This window comes from Tamandua tetradactyla, chromosome 16 (assembly GCF_023851605.1).
Source record: "Tamandua tetradactyla isolate mTamTet1 chromosome 16, mTamTet1.pri, whole genome shotgun sequence".
In the NCBI taxonomy this organism is placed as follows: domain Eukaryota; kingdom Metazoa; phylum Chordata; class Mammalia; order Pilosa; family Myrmecophagidae; genus Tamandua; species Tamandua tetradactyla.
The window spans coordinates 4,534,075-4,553,513 of NC_135342.1; the positions used below are offsets into that span (position 1 = coordinate 4,534,075).

The following is a 19,439-nucleotide window of genomic DNA, read 5'->3' on the forward strand; positions in this document are numbered from 1 at the left end:
CACCGGCCGCCCCCTCCTCACCGTGCGTCCCCACGGACTCCGGGTCTGGGGTCCCAGGCCGGACGCGCGGATCGAGCCTGCGGGCGGGGAATCAGCATCTGCGCGTGAGCCCAGCTTGTTGCCGTGACAACAGGCCGTTACCAGGGCAACCACCGGCGCACCCACTGCGCCCGGGCAGGGCCAGCCCCCGGGGTTCCCACGCCCTCCGTCGCCCACTTCCGGCCCAAGCCCGTGCGGGGCGGCGGGGCGGTGGGGCGGGGTGGAGGGTAGCAGGCCGAAGTCGCGGGGTCTCAGGGGCTGCCTTGGAGGGAGGGGGCGCCCTTTTGGGAGGAGGCTCCGTCCTGGAACCCCAAAACCCCCGCTCTGTAGGCTGGAACTACAGCAAAGTTCTTCGTTGCTCGGAGGACTCAATGGCTGCCTGGGGTGGGAGTGGGGGGCTGGGGGCCCTGGGTATCCCCGCAGCGAGGACCGTAGGACGCCGTCGCCATGTTCCCGGAGCCCCCGAGCCCGGGGCCGCCCGCGCCCGACGCGCCCCCAGACTCCAGTCGCATCAGCCACGGCCCGGGTGAGCGGGACCCCGAGCTGGAGGAGAGGAGGCGCGCGGGCTCCCCCCGGTGCGGGACTCGGATTGGGGATGCCGGGCGGGCGGGCTGGAAAACCCAGGTGAGATGACAGGTCGGATCCGGGGCTGGAATTAGAAAGAAAACCCAGAATCCGATCAAGAATCCTGGGATGGGATGAGATCCCGGGTTGGTGAATTGGAAGGTCAGCCTCTCCTTTCTCTTTACACAGGGGAAAACTGAGGCCTGGGGAAGGGCAGGGCTTCTTCTGAAAGCACTGGGGTTTGAGCAGACATTAGAATGGGGGTGGAAAAATAGAGGGGGGGGGGATGAATAGGCAGGAACATCTGGATGGGGCCATCACCAAACAAGTTTTATAGATGAAATCAGTTGAAAGGAAAACACGGAATAACATGGAAGGGAAATGGCTGGAGGGAAAACAAGGCGGGGACTTCCAACGCCTTGTGTAACCTGGATGGAACCGTGCAGCTTCCTTCCCAGAGTCTCATTTGCTTTGTCACCCACCCCACTACACCCCACCCCACCCCGCCTCTGCAGTGCCCCCCTGGGTCCTGGCCACAGTCGCGCTGGTCTCAGGCCTCCTCATCTCCAGCTGCTGTTTCTGTCTCTTCCGGAAGCGTTGTCGGAGCCGGGCGGGCAAGAAGAGGCAGGTGGAAGCTCAGGTCCATCTGCAGGAAGTGAAGGAGCTGGGCCGGAGTTACCTGGACAAGGTGTGGCCCGGCCCTGCCCAGCCCCTCGATCCTGTCCCTTCCCTCTGAACCCACATTATCTGCTCATCTCCTGTTTCTCATCCTAAATGGACTCTGGGGAAACCCAAAATGGATCAGAACCCATCACTGCTCTCAGGGAAGCATCCAGTCTGGTGGGGGGCCTGACACTGGTACACACACTCACAATAGAGGGGGATGTGTGCCACATTTGTGGCTGTACAGGGCAGGATGGAAGCTCAGAAGCCACCCACAGCCTAGAGCATCCTGGAAGACTTCCTGGAGGAGGTGGCTTTTGCATTGAGACCCAGGGGGCGAATGAGGCAACCCAAAAGCAGAGGGAAGGATGTTCTAGACACCCAAAAGATGATTATAGGTTGGGGCCTAGAAACCAGGAGAACAATGAGCCATTTTCAGAACAGCTGAGCTGTAGAGTGTAGATATACCATGCTCTGCAGTGAAGATTCTGGAGTGAAGATTCAATGTCCACATAATGAGGGCAACCAGAAGACAGAAGAGGTGTGAGTAGGAGAGAGAGGCTCAGCTGAATCCCTTGGAACCCATGTGGATTTGGAACAAACAGACCAGGGAGGAGGTTGGTGTGGCAATCCCGAGAAATCTGAGTAGGAGGAGGCTACTGGAGTGGAAAATAAAAGGCCACTGGTTCCAGCATCTGAGCATTAGGCCACCGAGTGCAGAGTGGACTGAGGTTTGCTTGGCAGTCAGAGAGCGCTAGGCTCCCAACCCACAGGGGCCACTTCCCAGTTGTGAGACCTCGGCAAGGTCGCTGTCCTTTCTGAGTCTCAAGTTCATGGCCAGTAATTAGTATTTCCCCTCCAACCCTTTCAACAAATGGCTGTTGTTAGGACTACCCATAAGGAATGCCCTCCGGGCTTCTCGTGTCCAAGCCCATCCCTGTGCCCCAAGCCAGGCGGAAAATGTTCAAAGAGCATCTGCCTCAAAACCGCCCAGTATATTTGTTGGAAATGTCAAGTCTGGAAACTGTACCAAATTCACTGAATCAAAATCTCTTAAAGGCATGACTCCAGAAATCCACATTTGACTATACTACTCAGGGAGGGGGATTCTTAGATTCACAGTAAATTTTGAGAAGAGGTTCAGGAGACACTATTTGATTTTGTTATTCTACTCTAGAAGGCCAAGTTCCTGGTAGATATGCCATTTCTCCTTGTTTTGCTGTGGCAAAAATCACTCATCAATGGGCCTCTGGGGCAGCCAGTCCAGTACATCCATTGGCAGGTGAAATAAAATCTCCATCATTCCTTAGAACAGGATTAAGCTTTTTAGTGACACATTTTTTTCATTAATGCATTAGTCAAGATAGGCTTGGCCGGGATGCAGTAACAAACAGTACCTGGAGTCGTACTGGGTTGACATTTCACACGGTTCATTGCGGGTCATCGTGTAGCTCTCCCAGGAAGCTCCTCTCCAAGCAGTGACTCAGGGACCCACATCAGAGCTTGTTCAAGTGTAGGATGACAGACACACTGCGTGTATGGGACCACTTTCAATCCCCTACCCGGGGCAGTACTCACTGGATTATAATTTCCAGAGTGGCCAGGTGGGTGTAGGGGAAGAGGATGCTTTAGGGGGGAGTGTCCAGGGGTTCCCGCCCCTCACTGTGCCTCCCCCCACCGCCAGCTCCTGGTGGGCATCGTGTAGGCTAAGGGCTTAGTGCCTTGGACCTGGGTGGCTCCTCAGACCCCTATGTGAGGTGCCATAACTAATCCAGTACTGACAAACTAAACGTGTCACAACTACTCAGTCCCTGCTCGTGGCAGACATCATTAATCAAACACCAACTCTCTACTTAGCCCGATGGACCTCATGTGTTCAGGAATAGCCCAGGAATCTGAGTCTCCCTTGACTTCTGTTCATGGAGGGATACCCCTTTTAGGGGAGGACTTCACCTGCCCTTGCCCCTGGTTCCCTAAGGTGCAGCCAGAAGTGGAGGAGCTGGAGCCGGCCCTGCCGGGACCAGGGCAGCAGGTGGCAGAGAAGCATGAGCTGGGACGGCTGCAGTACTCACTGGATTACGATTTCCAGAGTGGCCAGGTGGGTGTAGGGGAAGAGGATGCTTTAAGGGGGGGTGTCCGGGGGTTCCCACCCCTCACTGTGCCTCCCCCCACCGCCAGCTCCTAGTAGGCATCGTGCAGGCTAAGAGCTTAGCGGCCTTGGACCTGGGTGGCTCCTCAGACCCCTACGTGAGGGTCCACTTGCTGCCGGATAAGCGGAGACGGCAGGAAACCAAGGTGCATCGGCAGACGCTGAACCCACACTTTGGGGAGACCTTCGCCTTCAAGGTGAGCAGCTGTCCCCACTGGGCGGTGCTGGATAGCCTGCCCCAGTTCCTGGGACCCTGGGGACCAACCCCTTTCGCTTCTCCCAGGTGTCAGTTCCCAGCTCCTGGGGCAATTCTACTGAACCCTTGGTTGCCGCTTTGAGGTGCCCCTGGGCTATGGGAGGTCTCCATGTGGGTCCCACTGACCTCCCTCAAGCTGTCCCCTCGGTCCTGTGCTGTCCCGCCCACCGCCTCCCACCCTGATGTGCTCTGCCCACTTCCTCTCTGACTTCCTCCTCTCTCTTCGGCTCTCCCCCCACTCCCAGGTCCCCTACGTGGAGCTGGGGGGCAGGGTTCTGGTCATGGCGGTGTACGACTTTGACCGCTTCTCCCGCAACGACGCCATCGGGGAGGTGCGCGTCCCCATGAGCTCCGTGGACCTGGGGCGGCCGCTGCTGGCCTGGCGGGAGCTGCAGGCGGCTCCGCGGGAGGAGGTGAGCGCCAGGCCCGCCCACCCCGACCGGCCGAGCCCCGCCCCTCGAGCCCCTGCCCCGCCCCTCGGCTTGTACCCCTGCGTTCTTGACTCTGGGCCATTCCATTCCAAGGCAAGGGGGAGGGGACAGGGTTGGGACGGGGATGGACGTGGAGTGGAGGCCCTGGGGGCGGGGCGCTCGTCTTCTCTTAGCAGGAGAAGCTGGGAGACATCTGCTTCTCCCTCCGCTACGTCCCCACGGCCGGGAAGCTCACCGTCATCGTCCTGGAAGCTAAAAACCTGAAGAAGATGGACGTCGGGGGGCTGTCAGGTGTGTGGGAAGCAAGGAAATGAGGGGCGGAGGCTCTCTGGCTAAGAACCTCCTGGCAGTTTCGGGGCGCCGAGGGACTCCCGGGGGAGAGGGAGCTGCAGGCTGCCACGGGAGGACTGGGATGGCTTTGGGCTGGAGGGAGGGGCCCGAGGGGCGCGGAAGGCGGAAGGCTCTACGCTCCCGCAGGGGCTGGCCTGACGCGCCCGCCCCCGCCCCCCAGACCCCTACGTCAAGGTGCACCTGCTGCAGGGGGGCAGGAAGGTCCGGAAGAAGAAAACTACCATCAAGAAGAACACGCTGAACCCCTATTACAACGAGTCCTTCAGCTTCGAGGTGCCCTGTGACCAGGTGCAGGTGAGCGCGACGCCCACGGCCCCTCCCCAGGGGGCCGCCAAGAAAAGGAGTTTTCCCTGCAGCCCTTTAGGAATGGGCCCCCCCACCCATTTTGGAGTCCTGAAGGTCTGGCCCAGTAGACGTCTGCTCTCCAAGGAGGCTCCTAAGGGCCCCATAGCAGGGGTCTCCCACCTCCTCAGAGATCCGGGTGCAAGGGAGCCCACTAAGCCCAGGGACCTCTGCCCCTTTCCACATGGCACCTAGGGGCCCTTGAGAGCTCTCACCGCCAGGAGGAGGATGTCCTTAGCAACCCTGCCCCCCCCTCTCTTCCTCCTCCCCTCCCACCCCAGAAGGTGCAGGTGGAGCTGACCGTGCTGGACTACGACAAGCTGGGCAAGAACGAGGCCATCGGGCGGGTGGCGGTGGGGTCAGCCGCCGGCGGGGCGGGCCTGCGGCACTGGGCAGACATGCTGGCCAACCCCCGGCGGCCCATTGCCCAGTGGCACTCACTACGGCCCCCTGACCGGGTGAGACCGTTGCCCGTGCCCTGATCACCACCCTATGGCCCCGGGCCAGTCCTCAACTCTGGCCCCTGACCAGGAAGATCTGGTCCTGGCCAAAGCCTGGTCCAATCCCATCTTTAAGCCTTCTCTGATGGCTACCTCCCCCTGCCCCCTCCTCAATCACCTGACCCATTCCTGCCTTCTCACCCCCACCATGCCAATCATGATGACTTGCCAACTCCTCCCCATACACACAGACATACCAAGAAGCCCCAGGGACCCCTTGGGGGGAAGGGGGAACAGTCTGGTCTCCCCGTGCACCAGGGTCCCACACACTGCCTTGACAATCAGTGACCCTACCCTCCAGCCCTCTTCCCTCCACACACCCACCTCCTACACAGGGTCACGAGTTTCTGTTCCCAGTCTAACCCTTGCACTGCCCTGGGACCAAATAAATACTCTACAGCTCTGGTGGCGTGGTCCCTGTGCTCCTTGGCAGAGGGGGTGAGGGCTGGGGGGACCAGATGGAACCTCCTCTCTAGGGCTGGGAGGGCAGAAGGCAGAGGGAGGGCCGTCCATCCTGGAAACCCACTGAGGGAAATGTACCAACCCTCTCATCCATCCATCCACCCCCCACTTGCTTACCCATTCATACATTCATTCACTCACCCCTCTGAGCCTCAGTTGCCTCATCTGAAAAATTGTGATGATAATAGTTTCTCCGGCCTTTTGATGTGAGCTTTGAGAATTCACTTGCTTGTTTTTGAATTTACATACTCATTTCCTCATTCACGCATAGATATTCATACCCATATTTTCATCCTTCCCTCAGTCCCTCCCTCTCTCACATCCATCCATCCATCTATCCATCATCCATCCATCCACCCATCCATCATCACCCATCCATCCATCCATCCATCCATCCATCCATCCATCCATCATCCATCCATCCATCATCCACCATCAATCCATCACTCATTCATCATCCATCTGTCATCCATCCATCCATCAGCCAGCCACTCATCATCCGTCTCTCCATCCATCCGTCCATCCATCCACCCATCCATCCAGCATCCATCCATCCGTCCATCTATCCATCATCAATCTGTCCATCCATCATCTGTCCATCCATCCATTCATCTATCCATCCATTCTTCCATCATCCATCATCCATCATAAATCCATCATCCATTCATCATCCATCTGTTATCCATCTAGTCATCAGCCAGCCACTCATCATCCATCCATCCACCCACCCATCCATCCATCATCTATTCATCACACATCCATCCATCCATCATCCACCCATCCATCCATCCATCCATCAATCCATCATCCATCTATTCCTCATCTATCCATCCATCATCTACCCATCCACCCATCCATCATCTATCTATTCATCATCCGTCCATCCATCCATCCATCCATCCATTATCCACCCATCCATCATCCATCATCCATTCATCCAACCATCCATCATCCATCCATCCACCTGTCCATCCATTCACCATCCATCCACCATCCACCATCCATTACCATCCATTCTGTATTACCTGTGGTCTCCCATGAGCTGCTTTCCTTCTATTCTGGGGATGCAGAATAGAAGCAAAGCCAGGCCTTACTTCCCAGAGACCTTTGCTCACCAAGGAAACAGTGAGCAAGCAGAGTCTGGGAAGTAAATCTCCGGGGACTGGGAGAAAGGACAGAGTTATGCAGGGAAAGCCAGCGGTTCTGATTTCACCTCACTTTTTTTTTCAACAAATGCTCCTTCTCAGCCTGTATATAGGAATTATTATTGTCTGATTGGCTCCTCCTTTACCTCCTCCCAGGCAGGATTTAAGGTGGCTGACAAAGGCCCATGAAATCTATCAAGGGAGTAGTTTAGGATAGCCGGTTAAGTAGACAATGACGCAAAAGGTACTCCCAGAGGCTGAGGACAGAGCACACACTAGTCCTTGAATTTCTTGGTAATGAGGGGCAAAGGGAAACCAAATCAGTTACACAGGTTATGATGTCTATGAGATTTTTACAATTTCTCCAAAGGGATACAGGGATTTCTTATGTGTGAGTGAATATGTGTGTGTGTGTCTTTATAATGCTTTATAAAGACAGTATTACTGGTTATTACTGTAAAAAATAACCCTCACAATGGCCTCCCAAGACAGATGTGACTATTATTCCCAGTTGACAAATGAGGAAACGGCTTCAGAAAAATTGTGTGTTTGGGACTACATAGCCAAAAGTCTGTTTCTAAATCCTGGGGGAGAATCCATTCCAGGTTAGATGATGACACTAAGTCTTGGGAACTCCTGACTCCCTGTCTCACCAAGAAAGCAGGCAAATAAAAAGAACAAAACTGTTACAAATAACCATAGGCACTTGGAAGGAAAGCAGTAAAAGGCTGAGATAATTTAGAAAGGTTGATAAAGAACAGCCTCCCTGAGATGATATTTGAACTATAACTGAGAGGCAAGAAGGAATGAGGCTTGCAAAGATTAAGGGAAAGAAAATGCCAATCAGGAGGAACCCAAGTTGCAAAGGCCCTGGGGCGGGGACAGGCATAGTGTGTTCTCAAAAGAGCCAGGAGGTCAGGGTGGCTGGGGAAAGCGCGAGGGGCTTGCGTGTTTGGGACGAAGAAAGAGACCCACCAAAAGCCAGTTTTTAGAGGGCCTTGAGGTCTGAGCTAGGGGGCTAGAATCGTATTCCAGGCTTGGTGGGAAGCCTCAGCTCTCATGGGGTGAGGGCTGCCTTTGGGAGGGGCCAAGCGTTGGCCAGGTCGGTTCCTTCCGTGAGCTCTGTGGAGATTTCAGCTCTCCTGTCCTCAGTGTCCAGAACCTCACCCTCTGGAAAATAGAAGGAAGGCCCCTGTGGATGGCTGTGGTCAGGACCCAGAGAAGGGTTTCCAGGTGGGGCTGCAAGGGTGAGTGGACATCAGGGGGGAGGACAGAGGCAGATGCGAGAGGGATGGAACCAGGCAAAGAATGCAGGTTTAGGGGCGAGGGAGCCTTCCTGCCCTGAGATTTCCCAGGCCCAGGTGTGTGTATATTTCTGGGGTGTAAATCCTCCTACCTGGCTGATTTTGATCTTCCAGCATGAGGTCACTGAAGGTGGAGCAGGGAAGAGATCCCTTCATAGAGCGCCATTATACAGTATCTCCCAGGGCAGAGCAAGGGTCCCCAATGTCAGGGTGTCTTAGTTTGCCCAGCTGCTATGACGAGTACAACGCAATGGGTTGACTTAAAGAACAAGTGGTTCTGGGGCTAGAAGGAGTTCAAAATGAAGATGACAAGGCTTGCTTTCTCCCCAAAGAATGTAACATGTGGTGCTGGCCACAGGTAACCCCTGAGTTTCCTTGGCCTCTATGTCTGTCTGCCACGAGCGGGAGGACCCTCCCGTGTCTCCTCATTAGGCCGCCACTAGTCCAGATTGAGGCCCACTCTGGGTCAGCTCGCCCCACCTTAACAAATAACATTTTTTTCAGAAAGTCCTATTTAAAACGTGTTCACATCCTCAAGGATGCAGATTTAGGCCCACGAGTCAACTCGCCCCAGTGTGGGTGCCAAAACACTCACTATTCACAGCAAATAATATTTTATTTTTCATTTTAACATTTGCTCCCCCTATTATTTATTTTTATGCCATATGTTCTACTCGTCTGTTGACAAGGTAGATAAAAGGAGCATCAGACACAAGGTTTTCCCAATTACACAGTCACATTGTGAAAGCTTTATCATTATACAATCATCCTCAAGAAACATGGCTACTGGAACACAGCTCTACATTTTCAGGCAGTTTCCTCCAGCCTCTCCACTACATCTTGAATAACAAGGTGATATCTACTTAATGCGTAAGAATAACCTCCAGGATAACCTCTTGACTCTGTTGGGAATCTCTCAGCCATTGAAGCTTTGTCTCATTTCACTCTTCCCCCTTTTGGTTGAGCAGGTTTTCTCAATCCCTTGATGCTGAGTCTCAGCTCATTCCAGGATTTCTGTCCCACGTTGCCAGGAAGGTCCACACCCCTGGGAGTCATGTCCCACGTAGACAGGGGGAGTGTGGTGAGTTTGCTTGTTGTGTTGGTTGGAGAGAGAGGCCACATCTGAGCAACAAAAGAGGTTCTCTTGGGGTGAGTCTTAGGCCTAATTTTAAGTAGACTTGACCTATCCTTTGTGGGGTTAATTTTCATATGAACAAACCCCAAGACTGGGGGCTCAGCCTGTAGCTTTGGTTGATCCCATTGCTTGTGAGAATATCAAGAATTCAACTAGGGGAGGTTGAATTTTCCCCCATTCCACGAAGGCGACTGTGCAAATACTTTCCCATTCAATGATCAAATAACATTTTAATGCAATATTTTTTAAAATCAAAAGTAATGAAAAATAAATAAACAAATAAAGATAAAAAATTTAAAAGGCAGTTAGTGGTGGCGCAGTGGTAGAGTTCTCGCCTGCCATGCCGGGTGGATTCCATCCCTGGTGCCTGCCCATGAAAAAAAAAAAAAATCAATGCCCTCAAATCCATGATACACAAAATATCTAAATTTTAAATAAAAAAACAGATCCGACCTTGCACTTGCTCCACCCAGCCTTCGTTATCGCAGCCTGGTTCCAATAAAGTTTTATTTACAAAAACTTTTGTTTACAAAAACAGGCATAGTTTGCCAATTTGATTTTTTTAAATACTGCATTGAACTAGTATTTCTCCCATACAGGTACAATAGATGTAAATGACCTCAATAGCTTCGGTAACAGTAAAATAGGAAGTTATGAGTTTTAAGTATTTACTACCTTTATTTTAATCTGAGGTATTTAATCGTGCTTTAATTTTTACTTTAATTTTTACTAATGGCAGTGTATAACAGCAGGCTTACAAAATTCGACAGTCACGAGCCCTGTGTAGTAGAGCCCATGATGCAAGGTGGACAGAGAGGTCTACACAATTCTAGGCCACCTCATTTGAATTTGAATTAATAAATGTTCCGCCCCCTCTGCCTAAATTTGTATCAGCCCGGCCTCCCGCCCCCATCCCAGACGTTTGGACCGACCCAGACCCCGCCCCGCCCTCTTCAGCACCGCCCCTTCTCCTGCAGCGCCGTCGTCAAGACAACCGCGTCCACGCTCCTTTCTCGACGGCACGCCGGGATAGCCACACCCCAGCTCTCTTATTGGCCAGGAGATCGTTGTGGGCGGGCCTCGCTCACTTTCATTGGTCAATACATCACGGCGGTACAAGCCCGCAAGCTCCCATTGGCCGATTGGTCGAAAAGGGTGGTGGTTACCGGCCCGGGACCCCAGCCTAGCGCCCAGCGAGGAGGGGGAAGAGGGGGCGTCCCGGGATATTTGGAAAGTTAAAGGTGAGGGCGGGGAGTGTCACGGTGAGCCAAAACGCTTTGAGAGAGGAATGGGGGGAGGCGGCGATGCGGAGACACTGTTTGGGGATTCCCTGTGCTGCAGGGCGATGACCACACCCGCGGGCTCGGGCTTCGGCTTCGGCTCCGTGTCCTGGTGGGGCCTGTCCCCGGCGCTGGACCTGCAGGCTGAAGGCGAGTCCCCCCCGCCCCACCTCTCCCGGACTCGCTCGGGACTGCTCGGGTGCAGCGGCTGCCTTCCCGGCCTGGGCGGCAGGAGGCGTTCCCCCAGTGGGCTGCCCCGTAGCCTCGGTGCGGACTGCAGATTCCAGAATGCTCAGGGGCGCAGCTCCGCTTGGTACTCAGACCCTGGGTGCAAGTCCTTCTGGGATTTGTAGTCCATTGTTCTAGGGTCGGCTTCTTGGGCCCTCGGGCGGCCACCAACCCCAGTCCACTTTCTCTTTGCCAGGTCCTCCTGTGGACCCAGACTCGCAGGTCGATAAAGAGCATGGGACCCCCGAGCTAGATGTACTGCTCCTGGGCTCCGTGGATGGGCGGCATCTGCTGCGGACCCTGGCCAGGGCAGCGCTCTGGCCTCGCAGGAGGTTTAATGTGAGCTGGGATTCTGGGGCGCTGGAAGGAGGAGGATGAGATCCGGGGCCCGGATTCCTGAGCCCTGGAAGGAGGAGGGGCTTGGAGGTCTAAAATCCTCGGTCCAGAGAGGAGGGGGCTGGAGCCTGTATTCCTACGTTTGAAGAAGGGGACACCGAAGACTGGCATTCCTGAGTCTCCCAGGACCAGGCTCGCAGATCTGAGTTGTTCTCCCCTGTCCATCCTTTCAGTTCTTTGTGCTGGAGAGCAATCTGGAAGCTGTGGCCCGGCACATGCTGATCTTCAGCCTTGCCCTAGAGGATCCTGAGAAGATGGGGTTACAAGGTCAGTTGCCAGTAACCAGGCCTTCTGCCCCCCCACACCCTCCCCCTTCTTGAAGGGATTCTGACATTTCAAAGTCCAATTAAAAATGTTTGGTCATTGCCCTCTATTTTATTTTATCACTTGCTCAGTCAGTAACCTTAGAGCCTCAGCTTTCCCCATCTGTAAAATGCTAAATATATAATAGCTCCTGCAGTCAGTGAGAGAATTCCAGGAGAAAATCCACATGAAACTTTAAGAATAGTGCGTAATGCCATGTCAGTGCTCAACATCTCCTGCCCTGGGAGAAGGCCAAGGGAGATGAGGAGATTCCCTGGAGTGAACCCTAGAGGAGGAGAGGCAGAAGAGACAGGGGGTGGGGCAGGGTTTTCGTCTCCCTCAATTGAAGGTGTGAGGCCCGGGGAGTCTGCCCCAGGGAGGCGGCCTTGGAGCTGAGGCTGAAAGGAGGAAGGTGTGTGATTAGGTGGTAGAATGCTCGCCGGCCATGTGGGAGACCGGGTTCCACTCTTGGCCCATGCAGCCTCCCGCAGCGCACTCCCCCCACCCAAATTGTCACAGGCAATTCAGGACAGGTGGGATGGAGAAAGACAGGAAACAGACCTAGATTAGGGTAAACAGTTCCCGTTGTAGGTATTGCGCTGTGCAGAGTTGGCCCGGCTTCATTTTATTCATTAATAAATATGAAATAATTAGATAACAATAGAAATGAACATATACTCTGGAAAGGGTCTTCACCCCCACACACACACCTGTCTGATTTCTGAACTCCCCCCAGAGAGGAGCGAGGCCTTCCTGGAGGTGTGGGGGAATGCGCTGCTGCGTGCCCAGGTGGGCGCCGTCGTGCGCGCCCAGGCCGACCGCCTGGCGCACCTGGTCCCGGAGCCCGAGTGTCTGGCCGAGCAGCTGCCCTGGCTCAGCCTCAGCGCCCTCAAGGTACCGCCCCCCCCCGCGGGGTTCCGGATGGCCTTGGGGAGAATGGAAATGGGCAGTCCTGAGACAGATGTGTAGATGGCGAGAACTGGGGCTCTGGAGTTGGGATCCCAGGTCCCTGGCTCCCACTGTGGGATCTTGGGCGGGGCCGGGGGAGGGGGCTTCCTCTCCCTGAAGCCTCAGTTTCTTCACCCGAGAAAGGCTCCTTCTCACCCCCTGGAGTGGAGAGAGGGTCAGGCTAGAGAAGCCGCTCGCCCTCCGTTCCCCACTTCCTTCCCTTCTCCACGCGCGCGTGCCGGAGCAGTTCCGCGAGCGGGACGCGCTGGAGGCGGTGTTCCGCTTCTGGGCGGGCGGAGAGAAAGGGCCCGAGGCCTTCCCCATGAGCCGTCTGTGGGACTCGCGGCTCCGCCAATACCTGGGCTCCCGCTACGACGCCCGGCGCGGGGTCAGCGACTGGGACCTGCACATGAAGCTGCACGACCGGGGGGTGAGGGGCGCGCCTGCGGCCCAGGGGAGGGACTGGGGGCCCGGACCCCCGGGCGTGAGGGTGGAGGGGCTGGGGGCCTGGACCCGGGTCTGAGGCGAGAGAGGCTGGGAGCTCACAGGCCAACCCGCTGGGCCTCCTTCCCGCCCCGCACCCCAGGCCCAGGTCATCCACATTCGCGAGTTCCGGCGCTGGAGAGACACCGGCGTCGCCTTTGAGCGCAGAGACTCCAGCGCCTACCACGTCCCCAACCGGACCCTGGCGTCCGGTCGCCTCCTGAGCCACGTGCGTGTCGCCCGCTGCCCTTTCCCCTCCTCCTTCTCCAGGAGCCAGGCAGTTATTGGGGGGCCCCAGCACCAGTTTCACCCGCCTCCTCTCGCCCTCCTCTCCCAGCGCGGGGAGCGCGTGGCCGCGCGCGGGTACTGGGGAGACATCGCCACGGGGCCCTTTGTGGCCTTTGGCATCGAAGCCGACGACCAGAGCCTCCTGCGCACCAGCAACGGGAAGCCGGTCAAGGTGTGCGGACGCTGGGCGGGCTGGGGGAGCCACGGCGAGGCCCCGCCCGCCGCCGTCCAGACCCCGCCCCTCACCCCTGGCCCCGCCTCCCTATAGGCCCCGCCCCCGCCTCAGGTCTTGGCGTTCCTTGGCCATTTTGGGGGTTTAAGCCAGTCAGGCCTCCGCTATCCAAGCTCGCCCGGAGCTCGGGTCTCGGGTGCCAGCTTCCCGGTCAGTGCTCTAGCCCCGCCCCGCAGCCCCCACCCCAGCACGTGGCCTCGCCCCCTCCCCCGGCAGACCGCGGGCGACATCACGCTGCGCAACGTGACGGCGCTGTTCCGGGAGGTGTCCGCATGGCGGCGCCCGAGGGCCACCCAGGGGCCGCCGAAGGAGGCGCAGCGCGTCGGGGAGGGAGCCCCGGAGCCCCGTAAGCCGCGCGCTTGGCGCTCCCCGGGAACTGGGAGGCCGGGCTCGGGCGCCCCGGGAGAACGCGGGACGGGGCTTCAGGCTCCAGGCATTTCACCCTGTAGTCCGGGGGCAGTGACCTCCCCTTCCGGACGGCGCGTCTTAGTCTCTCTTTGTGCTTCTCTTCCTGGAATTCAGAATCCCACAAATAGAATTCTGGTTACCTGCAGAAGTCTGGCTGAGAGCATTCTAACAGGGAGCAGGGTCCCAGTCACCTTTTGGAGACTGGGTTTCATCACACACACCTGCCACTCTCTAACCATTCCCGACGCGGCTCTCCCTGGGTGTTGACCCGTCTGCGCACGGCGCCCTGCCCGCCCCAATTTCTCTCTCTCTCTGTCTCGTCTCAGTTCTTCGGTTGGTAAAATAGGCCTCTACCTCTCTGGCCGACCCTTATAGGATTTTCCAGGAACCTACCTAAGAGAAAGGATGAGAAAAGGATTTCAAGGTGTATGTTTACAAGGAGCGTTAGCTCCAAGCCTTGTGCATCTGTCCAGACGCTGTCAGCGTCTAACACGCGCGCACACACACACACGCACCCCACCTTGGCGTCACAGCCCAGGGATGCCCCTCTCTGCTCCTCAGCAGACGCCGCCCCGGAGTCTTTCATTATCCACTTCCTGCCCCTCGGTTCTGCCCAGACCCTCCACCACAAAGGCTGCTACAAGGGACGGTTCCAGCTTCTCTACCTGGCCTGCGGGTAAGAGAACCCGGGAGGCACCACATCTCCTTCCCCCAGCCCCTCCTCCCTCAACCCCGGGGTGCAGGCCCCCAGCCCTTCCACCCTTAGACCCGGGGGTCCAGACCCCCAGTCTCTCCTCCCTCAGGACCGGGATTTGGAATTGCAACCGCTTCTCTTTATTCTCTGCAGAATGGTCCATCTTCTCAGCCCTGAACTCGGGGCCTGTGTGGCCCCCGGAGGGCGCATGATCGTGGAACTAGCCCGGTGAGCTAGATGGACACCGGGCCGGGGCGGCCGGGCCTGGGACCCGAGAGCAGGGGCCCCTGACGTGCTTCTTCCGGGTCTCAGATATCTCGTAGACCTGCGGCCGGAGCAGCTGCAGGAGTTCTCCGCGCGGGTCGGGGAGCTAGCTCGGGCAGCTGGATTCGTTCCTCAACCCGGGGCCGCGCCCTCGGAGACCTTTGCGCGCTTCTGCAAGTCCGGAGATTCTCCTCCTGGCGGCGCCGACCCAACTGCGGATTGTGGAACTCCACCTCCAGAAGCCCTGGTCCCGCCTTCTGAGCGCCTGGTCCCGCGTCTTAAGGAACTGGCCCCACCCCCTGAGCCTTTTGACCGGCCCCCTGAGACCCAGGGTTCAGTCTTGGAGCTTCTGGCTCTGCCCCAGGAGTCTCTGCCCCCGCCCCCAGCGAGTCAGACTCCAAAGCCAGAGAGTCTGACGCCACCCCCAGAGACCGAGTCCCCCATGTCTCAGTTCTGAAGTCAGAACCCATCTAATTCTGTTATCATTCGAAACCTGTCAGTAGAATTCTCAGTTTTACTCTTAAGATTCTCACTCAGCCCCAGAAGTGTTGCTAGAATTTCAAATTCCGTTCCTGAGGTCCTGCATTCTAGGAATTCTAGACTGTTCTCCAGAATTCAGAAATCCACTTCTACCCCAGCCCTGAGACCCGGCCCTGGGATCGGACCCTGTGCCTGCACCGCGCGTCGTGGGGTCCCTGCCCCTTTCTGAGGGTGGCAGGCTCTCCTGCCCGGTCGGCCCGGCCCCCAACAGGTTCCAGTAAAGACAGCTGAGTGCTCTTCTCCGAGTGTCCGTGTGTCTTTCTGGCGCCCAGGCTGTCTCCAGCGGCTGGTGGCGGGAGGGGCCTGGGGAGTGAGGAGGGGAGACCCGAGACGAGATTTCCACGTGAACTGGAGCTGGCGTCTGAAGGGCTGTGGGGTGGGCGCCGGGACCCCCACGCCTGGATCCACAATGGAAGAACTTCCTGAGGGTTTGGGTGCTGACCCGGACGGGAAAAGATCTAGACTAAGGTCTAGCTGTCATGGGGCTTCTGATCACGCCTCACCCCCACCTGCCGCCACCCACCGGGGATGGCCCCCCTTCCCCCTCCCCGAAACCCCCACTTTGGAGTCCTGCGACGTCCCCTTCTAGAGGACATTGCATTTTACTGAGGGGCTGGGGGCCTGGACTGCCGGGTCTGCTGGGCGAGGGGGCCCCGGCCGCCAAGGTTGCGGGGAGATCCAGCTGGAGCGCGGCCAGCCCCGCCCCTCACGCGCCCCGTTATCTCGCATCCTGGGCAGAGGGAGGAGGCGGCGCAGTATATTTAGTCTCTGTCCTTCGTCCTTTATCTCAGTGTCCTCGGGACGCCTGAGCAGCCAGAGGGACCCGAGCGACCCAGGGACCTCCAAGGTCACCCGGGCGCCCCCTCACTGACCCTCTGAGACCCCTGGATCTGTCTCTTGGCCCTCGCAGATCCGGGCCTGAGACTCGGCATGGCGGATGAGTGCGTGAGGGGTGGAGGCCCGGCACCCTGGGGTCCCGGGCTGGAGACGTGGGGGCCGCGTCCCGGGTCCCTGAGCGAGGCGAGGGACGTCTGTCCAGAGGTGGAGGGGAGGGAGCCGGACGCCTGGGACCTAATGAAGGGGGAGCCGGTGGCACGACCTCCGGGTCAGAGGGGCCCTGGGGTCGCTTAGAAAAGGAGGAGGCGCGACCCAAGTCCCTGTCCCCGGTTTCTCTCCCTGCAGGGGCAGCGATGCGGTGAGAGCAGCAGGCTGGGACCGCGAGGCCGGGGTAACCCCTGGGGAGGGCTTGGGGAGGGCAGGGTGGCACCCCGGGGTGACGCAGCCCCGCTCCCTCTACCCAGGGCCCCGCGCCCGCCCCGATCCGACGCCTCTCCTCAGCCAACTACCGCGCCTACGCCACGCAGCCGCACGCCAAAGTGAGGGGCCCACGCAGCGGCGACGGCGCCCATGGGGGTAGAGGGGCCTGCGGGCGGGGGCGGCGGGGACTGCGCCCCGCGGAGGCCGGGCTGGGACTGGTGGGCGCCGCCTCGGGGGCCCCCGGCTGACCCACGATGGAGGGGCGGGGCGGGGCCGGAGCCCCGGACGGGTGGGCCCGGCTGAGCTGCGTGGAAACCCGCACCTGCCTGGAGCGCGCGCGGGCTGCAGCTCCTCCCTCCGCCTGCCCCGGGGCCTCCTCCCTCACCTTTCTTTGCTCCTTCCCACCGCATGTCACCGCGGCAGAAAAAGTCCAAGATCACCGCGTCGAGAAAACTGCTGCTGAAGGTGAGGGGACAAAGCGGTGCTCGGGGCTGGGGGCGGGGGGGGGGGCGGGACTCGAGAGGGAGGGAGTGTGGGGCTTGAGAGTGGGCTTCGGGCGCCAGGGGCGTGGTTTTGGACCGAGTGAGGGCGGGGCTCGCGCGTGGCAGTGCTGAAGGGGCGTGGCTTGAGTCAGCACCCCCCACAACCGGGTTGAGGGGGCGGGTCCCTGGAGGCCCGAAGACAGGGCCTGGGATGAGAGGGCAAGGCAGAGGCGACTCCCCCCGGGGAGAGCCTTCATCCGGCCACCCGGGTGGGCTGCGGTCCCCCTGCCACCCCGCAGACTCTGATGCTGCAGATCGCCAAGCAGGAGCTGGAGCGCGAGGCGGAAGAGCGGCGCGGGGAGAAGGGGCGCGCCCTGAGCGCCCGGTGCCAGCCCCTGGAGCTGGCAGGGCTCGGCCTGGCGGAGCTGCAGGTACTGGCTGCCGGACATGGCTCCTACGCAGCCTGGGACCCTCCGGACCCGGGCTCCGGTCTTGCACCCCTGGGCACTTGGGACAGTCACTCTCACCCCTTCTGCTCAGGACCCTCAGACTCTCTTGGCTCCGAGCACCCTTTGTTTGGATCCTCTTTTAGGATCAGATGTCCAGGGGCCCAGTCTCCTCCTTCCTAAACATTCAAGAGTCTGCTCCCCCAGCCCCTCCTGTGTCAGACCCAGGAACTCAGGCCCCCAGCGTCCACCCGCCCCCCATGCACCCTCCTTCTCCACCAGGACTTGTGCCGACAGCTCCACTCCCGCGTGGACAAGGTGGATGATGAGAGATACGACGTGGAGGCAAAAGTGACCAAGAACGTTAAGGAGGTGGTGATGTTGGGCCGCTGGGGTGCCCGTCAGAGCGGGGTGGGATGTCTTGGGAGAACCTCTCGCAGCCCCTTTTGGTTGCAGTCCCCGGCAGACCCGGGAAAACTGTGGGGACCTGGTGGGGAGGAGACAGAAGGATGAGTATAAAATGGCCAGGAAGGGGTGTTCCTGGCAGAGGGAGCAGCCTGTGGCAAACCAGGCAGCAGTCGGGATGCAGAAGGTGCGATGGTGGGAATGTGTGTCTGGAGCGGGAAGTGATAGATCAGAGAGAGCTTTGCGTTCCAGGATGAGGAGTTTGGATTTTGTCCTGAAGCCAGTGGGAGCCTGAGCTGGGGACTGGATGAAGCCTGGGTACTGCAAGGCAGGGGATGTAGGTGGAAAAGCCGGATGACAGGGTAGTCAAGGGAAGATCCCCATGTGGTTCCCAGATCGCAGATCTGACCCAGAAGATCTTCGACCTTCGGGGCAAGTTTAAGCGACCCACCCTGAAGAGAGTGAAGATCTCTGCGGATGCCATGATGCAGGCGCTGCTGGGGACCCGGGCTAAGGAGTCCCTGGACCTGCGCGCCCACCTCAAGCAGGTGAAGAAGGAGGACACGGAGAAGGTGAGTGTGGTGCTGCGGTCCCTGGGCTCTGGGGGTCAGCAACCCTACGGCATAACCCAAGGAGGTGGTGCACGGAGTCTGGGGTAGAAGCAGCTGGTAAGGGGTCCTCAGTGCCAGGTACAGGAGGGACATAGGAAATGCAAGAGGAAGACAGGAAATGTTACAGGAAGAGAGGAAGCATCAAGGAGGCAAGAAGTGCAGGACGGGGTCAAGAAAGCAAAAACAAGTTAAATAGAAGAGAAGTAAGCAGGGGGGCAGGAAGAGGGAGGGGCAGACAGAAAGTATCATAGAAGAGAGAAATTATGCACGGATGTAAGAGCAGGGGGACAACAGGAGAAGCATGAAGGATACAGGAAATGCAGGAGGGAGACAGGACATGCACGAGGAGAAACGGGAAGTGCAGAAGGGAGATAGGAAGTGCGTGAGGGGAAACAGGAAGTGCGTGGGGGAAACAGGAAGTGCGTGAGGGGAAACAGGAAGTACATGAAGGAAAACGGGAAGCGTATGACGGAGACAGGAAGTGCATGTTGACAGACATTGTTTGAGGGGGCAAGAAATGTTCTCGAATCAGGCCCTTGGACTGGCATCCAGTGTAGAGCCACTCGGCAGCAAGGAGGGCACGTGGGGTTCCTTGAGGGGCCAGAGGTCAGGGAGAGACCCTAACTTCTGGTCCCGTTCTCCCAGGAAATCCGGGAGGTGGGAGACTGGCGCAAGAACATCGACGCGCTGAGTGGAATGGAGGGCCGCAAGAAAAAGTTTGAGGGCTGAGCCCGCCTGCCCGCCAGCCTGGCCCTGAGGATGGCCCGAGGAATAAAGCTTCTCTCTGAGCTGGGAGTGGTTGCGTGTCTACTCCCCCAGGACTTCCGCGTGAG

The 19,439-nt window shown here is 58.2% G+C and overlaps 3 protein-coding genes across 7 annotated transcripts; all 3 read left to right on the forward strand.

Moving 5' to 3' along the window:
* The first annotated feature begins 377 nt into the window (after positions 1-377).
* On the forward strand, positions 378-5,700 carry SYT5 (synaptotagmin 5). The gene is made up of 8 exons (XM_077133548.1): positions 378-565; positions 1,119-1,291; positions 3,245-3,364; positions 3,445-3,612; positions 3,917-4,084; positions 4,276-4,393; positions 4,614-4,747; positions 5,077-5,700. The coding sequence occupies exons 1-8, from the start codon at positions 487-489 to the stop codon at positions 5,275-5,277; spliced, it is 1,161 nt and encodes a 386-aa protein (XP_076989663.1). The 5' UTR covers positions 378-486; the 3' UTR covers positions 5,278-5,700.
* Positions 5,701-10,472: 4,772 nt separating this feature from the next.
* Positions 10,473-15,645, forward strand: DNAAF3 (dynein axonemal assembly factor 3). Of its 4 annotated transcripts, none has more exons than XM_077130758.1 (12): positions 10,473-10,582; positions 10,683-10,771; positions 11,046-11,188; positions 11,419-11,512; positions 12,285-12,442; positions 12,744-12,926; positions 13,083-13,208; positions 13,317-13,439; positions 13,716-13,845; positions 14,469-14,583; positions 14,755-14,829; positions 14,914-15,645. In XM_077130758.1, the coding sequence occupies exons 2-12, from the start codon at positions 10,687-10,689 to the stop codon at positions 15,320-15,322; spliced, it is 1,641 nt and encodes a 546-aa protein (XP_076986873.1). In that variant the 5' UTR covers positions 10,473-10,582; positions 10,683-10,686; the 3' UTR covers positions 15,323-15,645. The 4 variants fall into 4 exon arrangements, with proteins under 4 accessions (XP_076986873.1, XP_076986875.1, XP_076986874.1 ...); XM_077130760.1 differs by having other exon boundaries at positions 14,472-14,583; XM_077130759.1 differs by having other exon boundaries at positions 10,510-10,603.
* Positions 15,646-16,176: 531 nt separating this feature from the next.
* On the forward strand, positions 16,177-19,394 carry TNNI3 (troponin I3, cardiac type). 2 transcript variants are annotated; one of them, XM_077130764.1, is made up of 7 exons: positions 16,177-16,346; positions 16,588-16,633; positions 17,086-17,127; positions 17,444-17,575; positions 17,873-17,962; positions 18,391-18,567; positions 19,252-19,394. In XM_077130764.1, the coding sequence occupies exons 1-7, from the start codon at positions 16,336-16,338 to the stop codon at positions 19,333-19,335; spliced, it is 582 nt and encodes a 193-aa protein (XP_076986879.1). In that variant the 5' UTR covers positions 16,177-16,335; the 3' UTR covers positions 19,336-19,394. The 2 variants fall into 2 exon arrangements, with proteins under 2 accessions (XP_076986879.1, XP_076986880.1); XM_077130765.1 differs by lacking the exons at positions 16,177-16,346; positions 16,588-16,633 and having other exon boundaries at positions 17,071-17,127.
* The last annotated feature ends 45 nt before the right edge of the window (positions 19,395-19,439 follow it).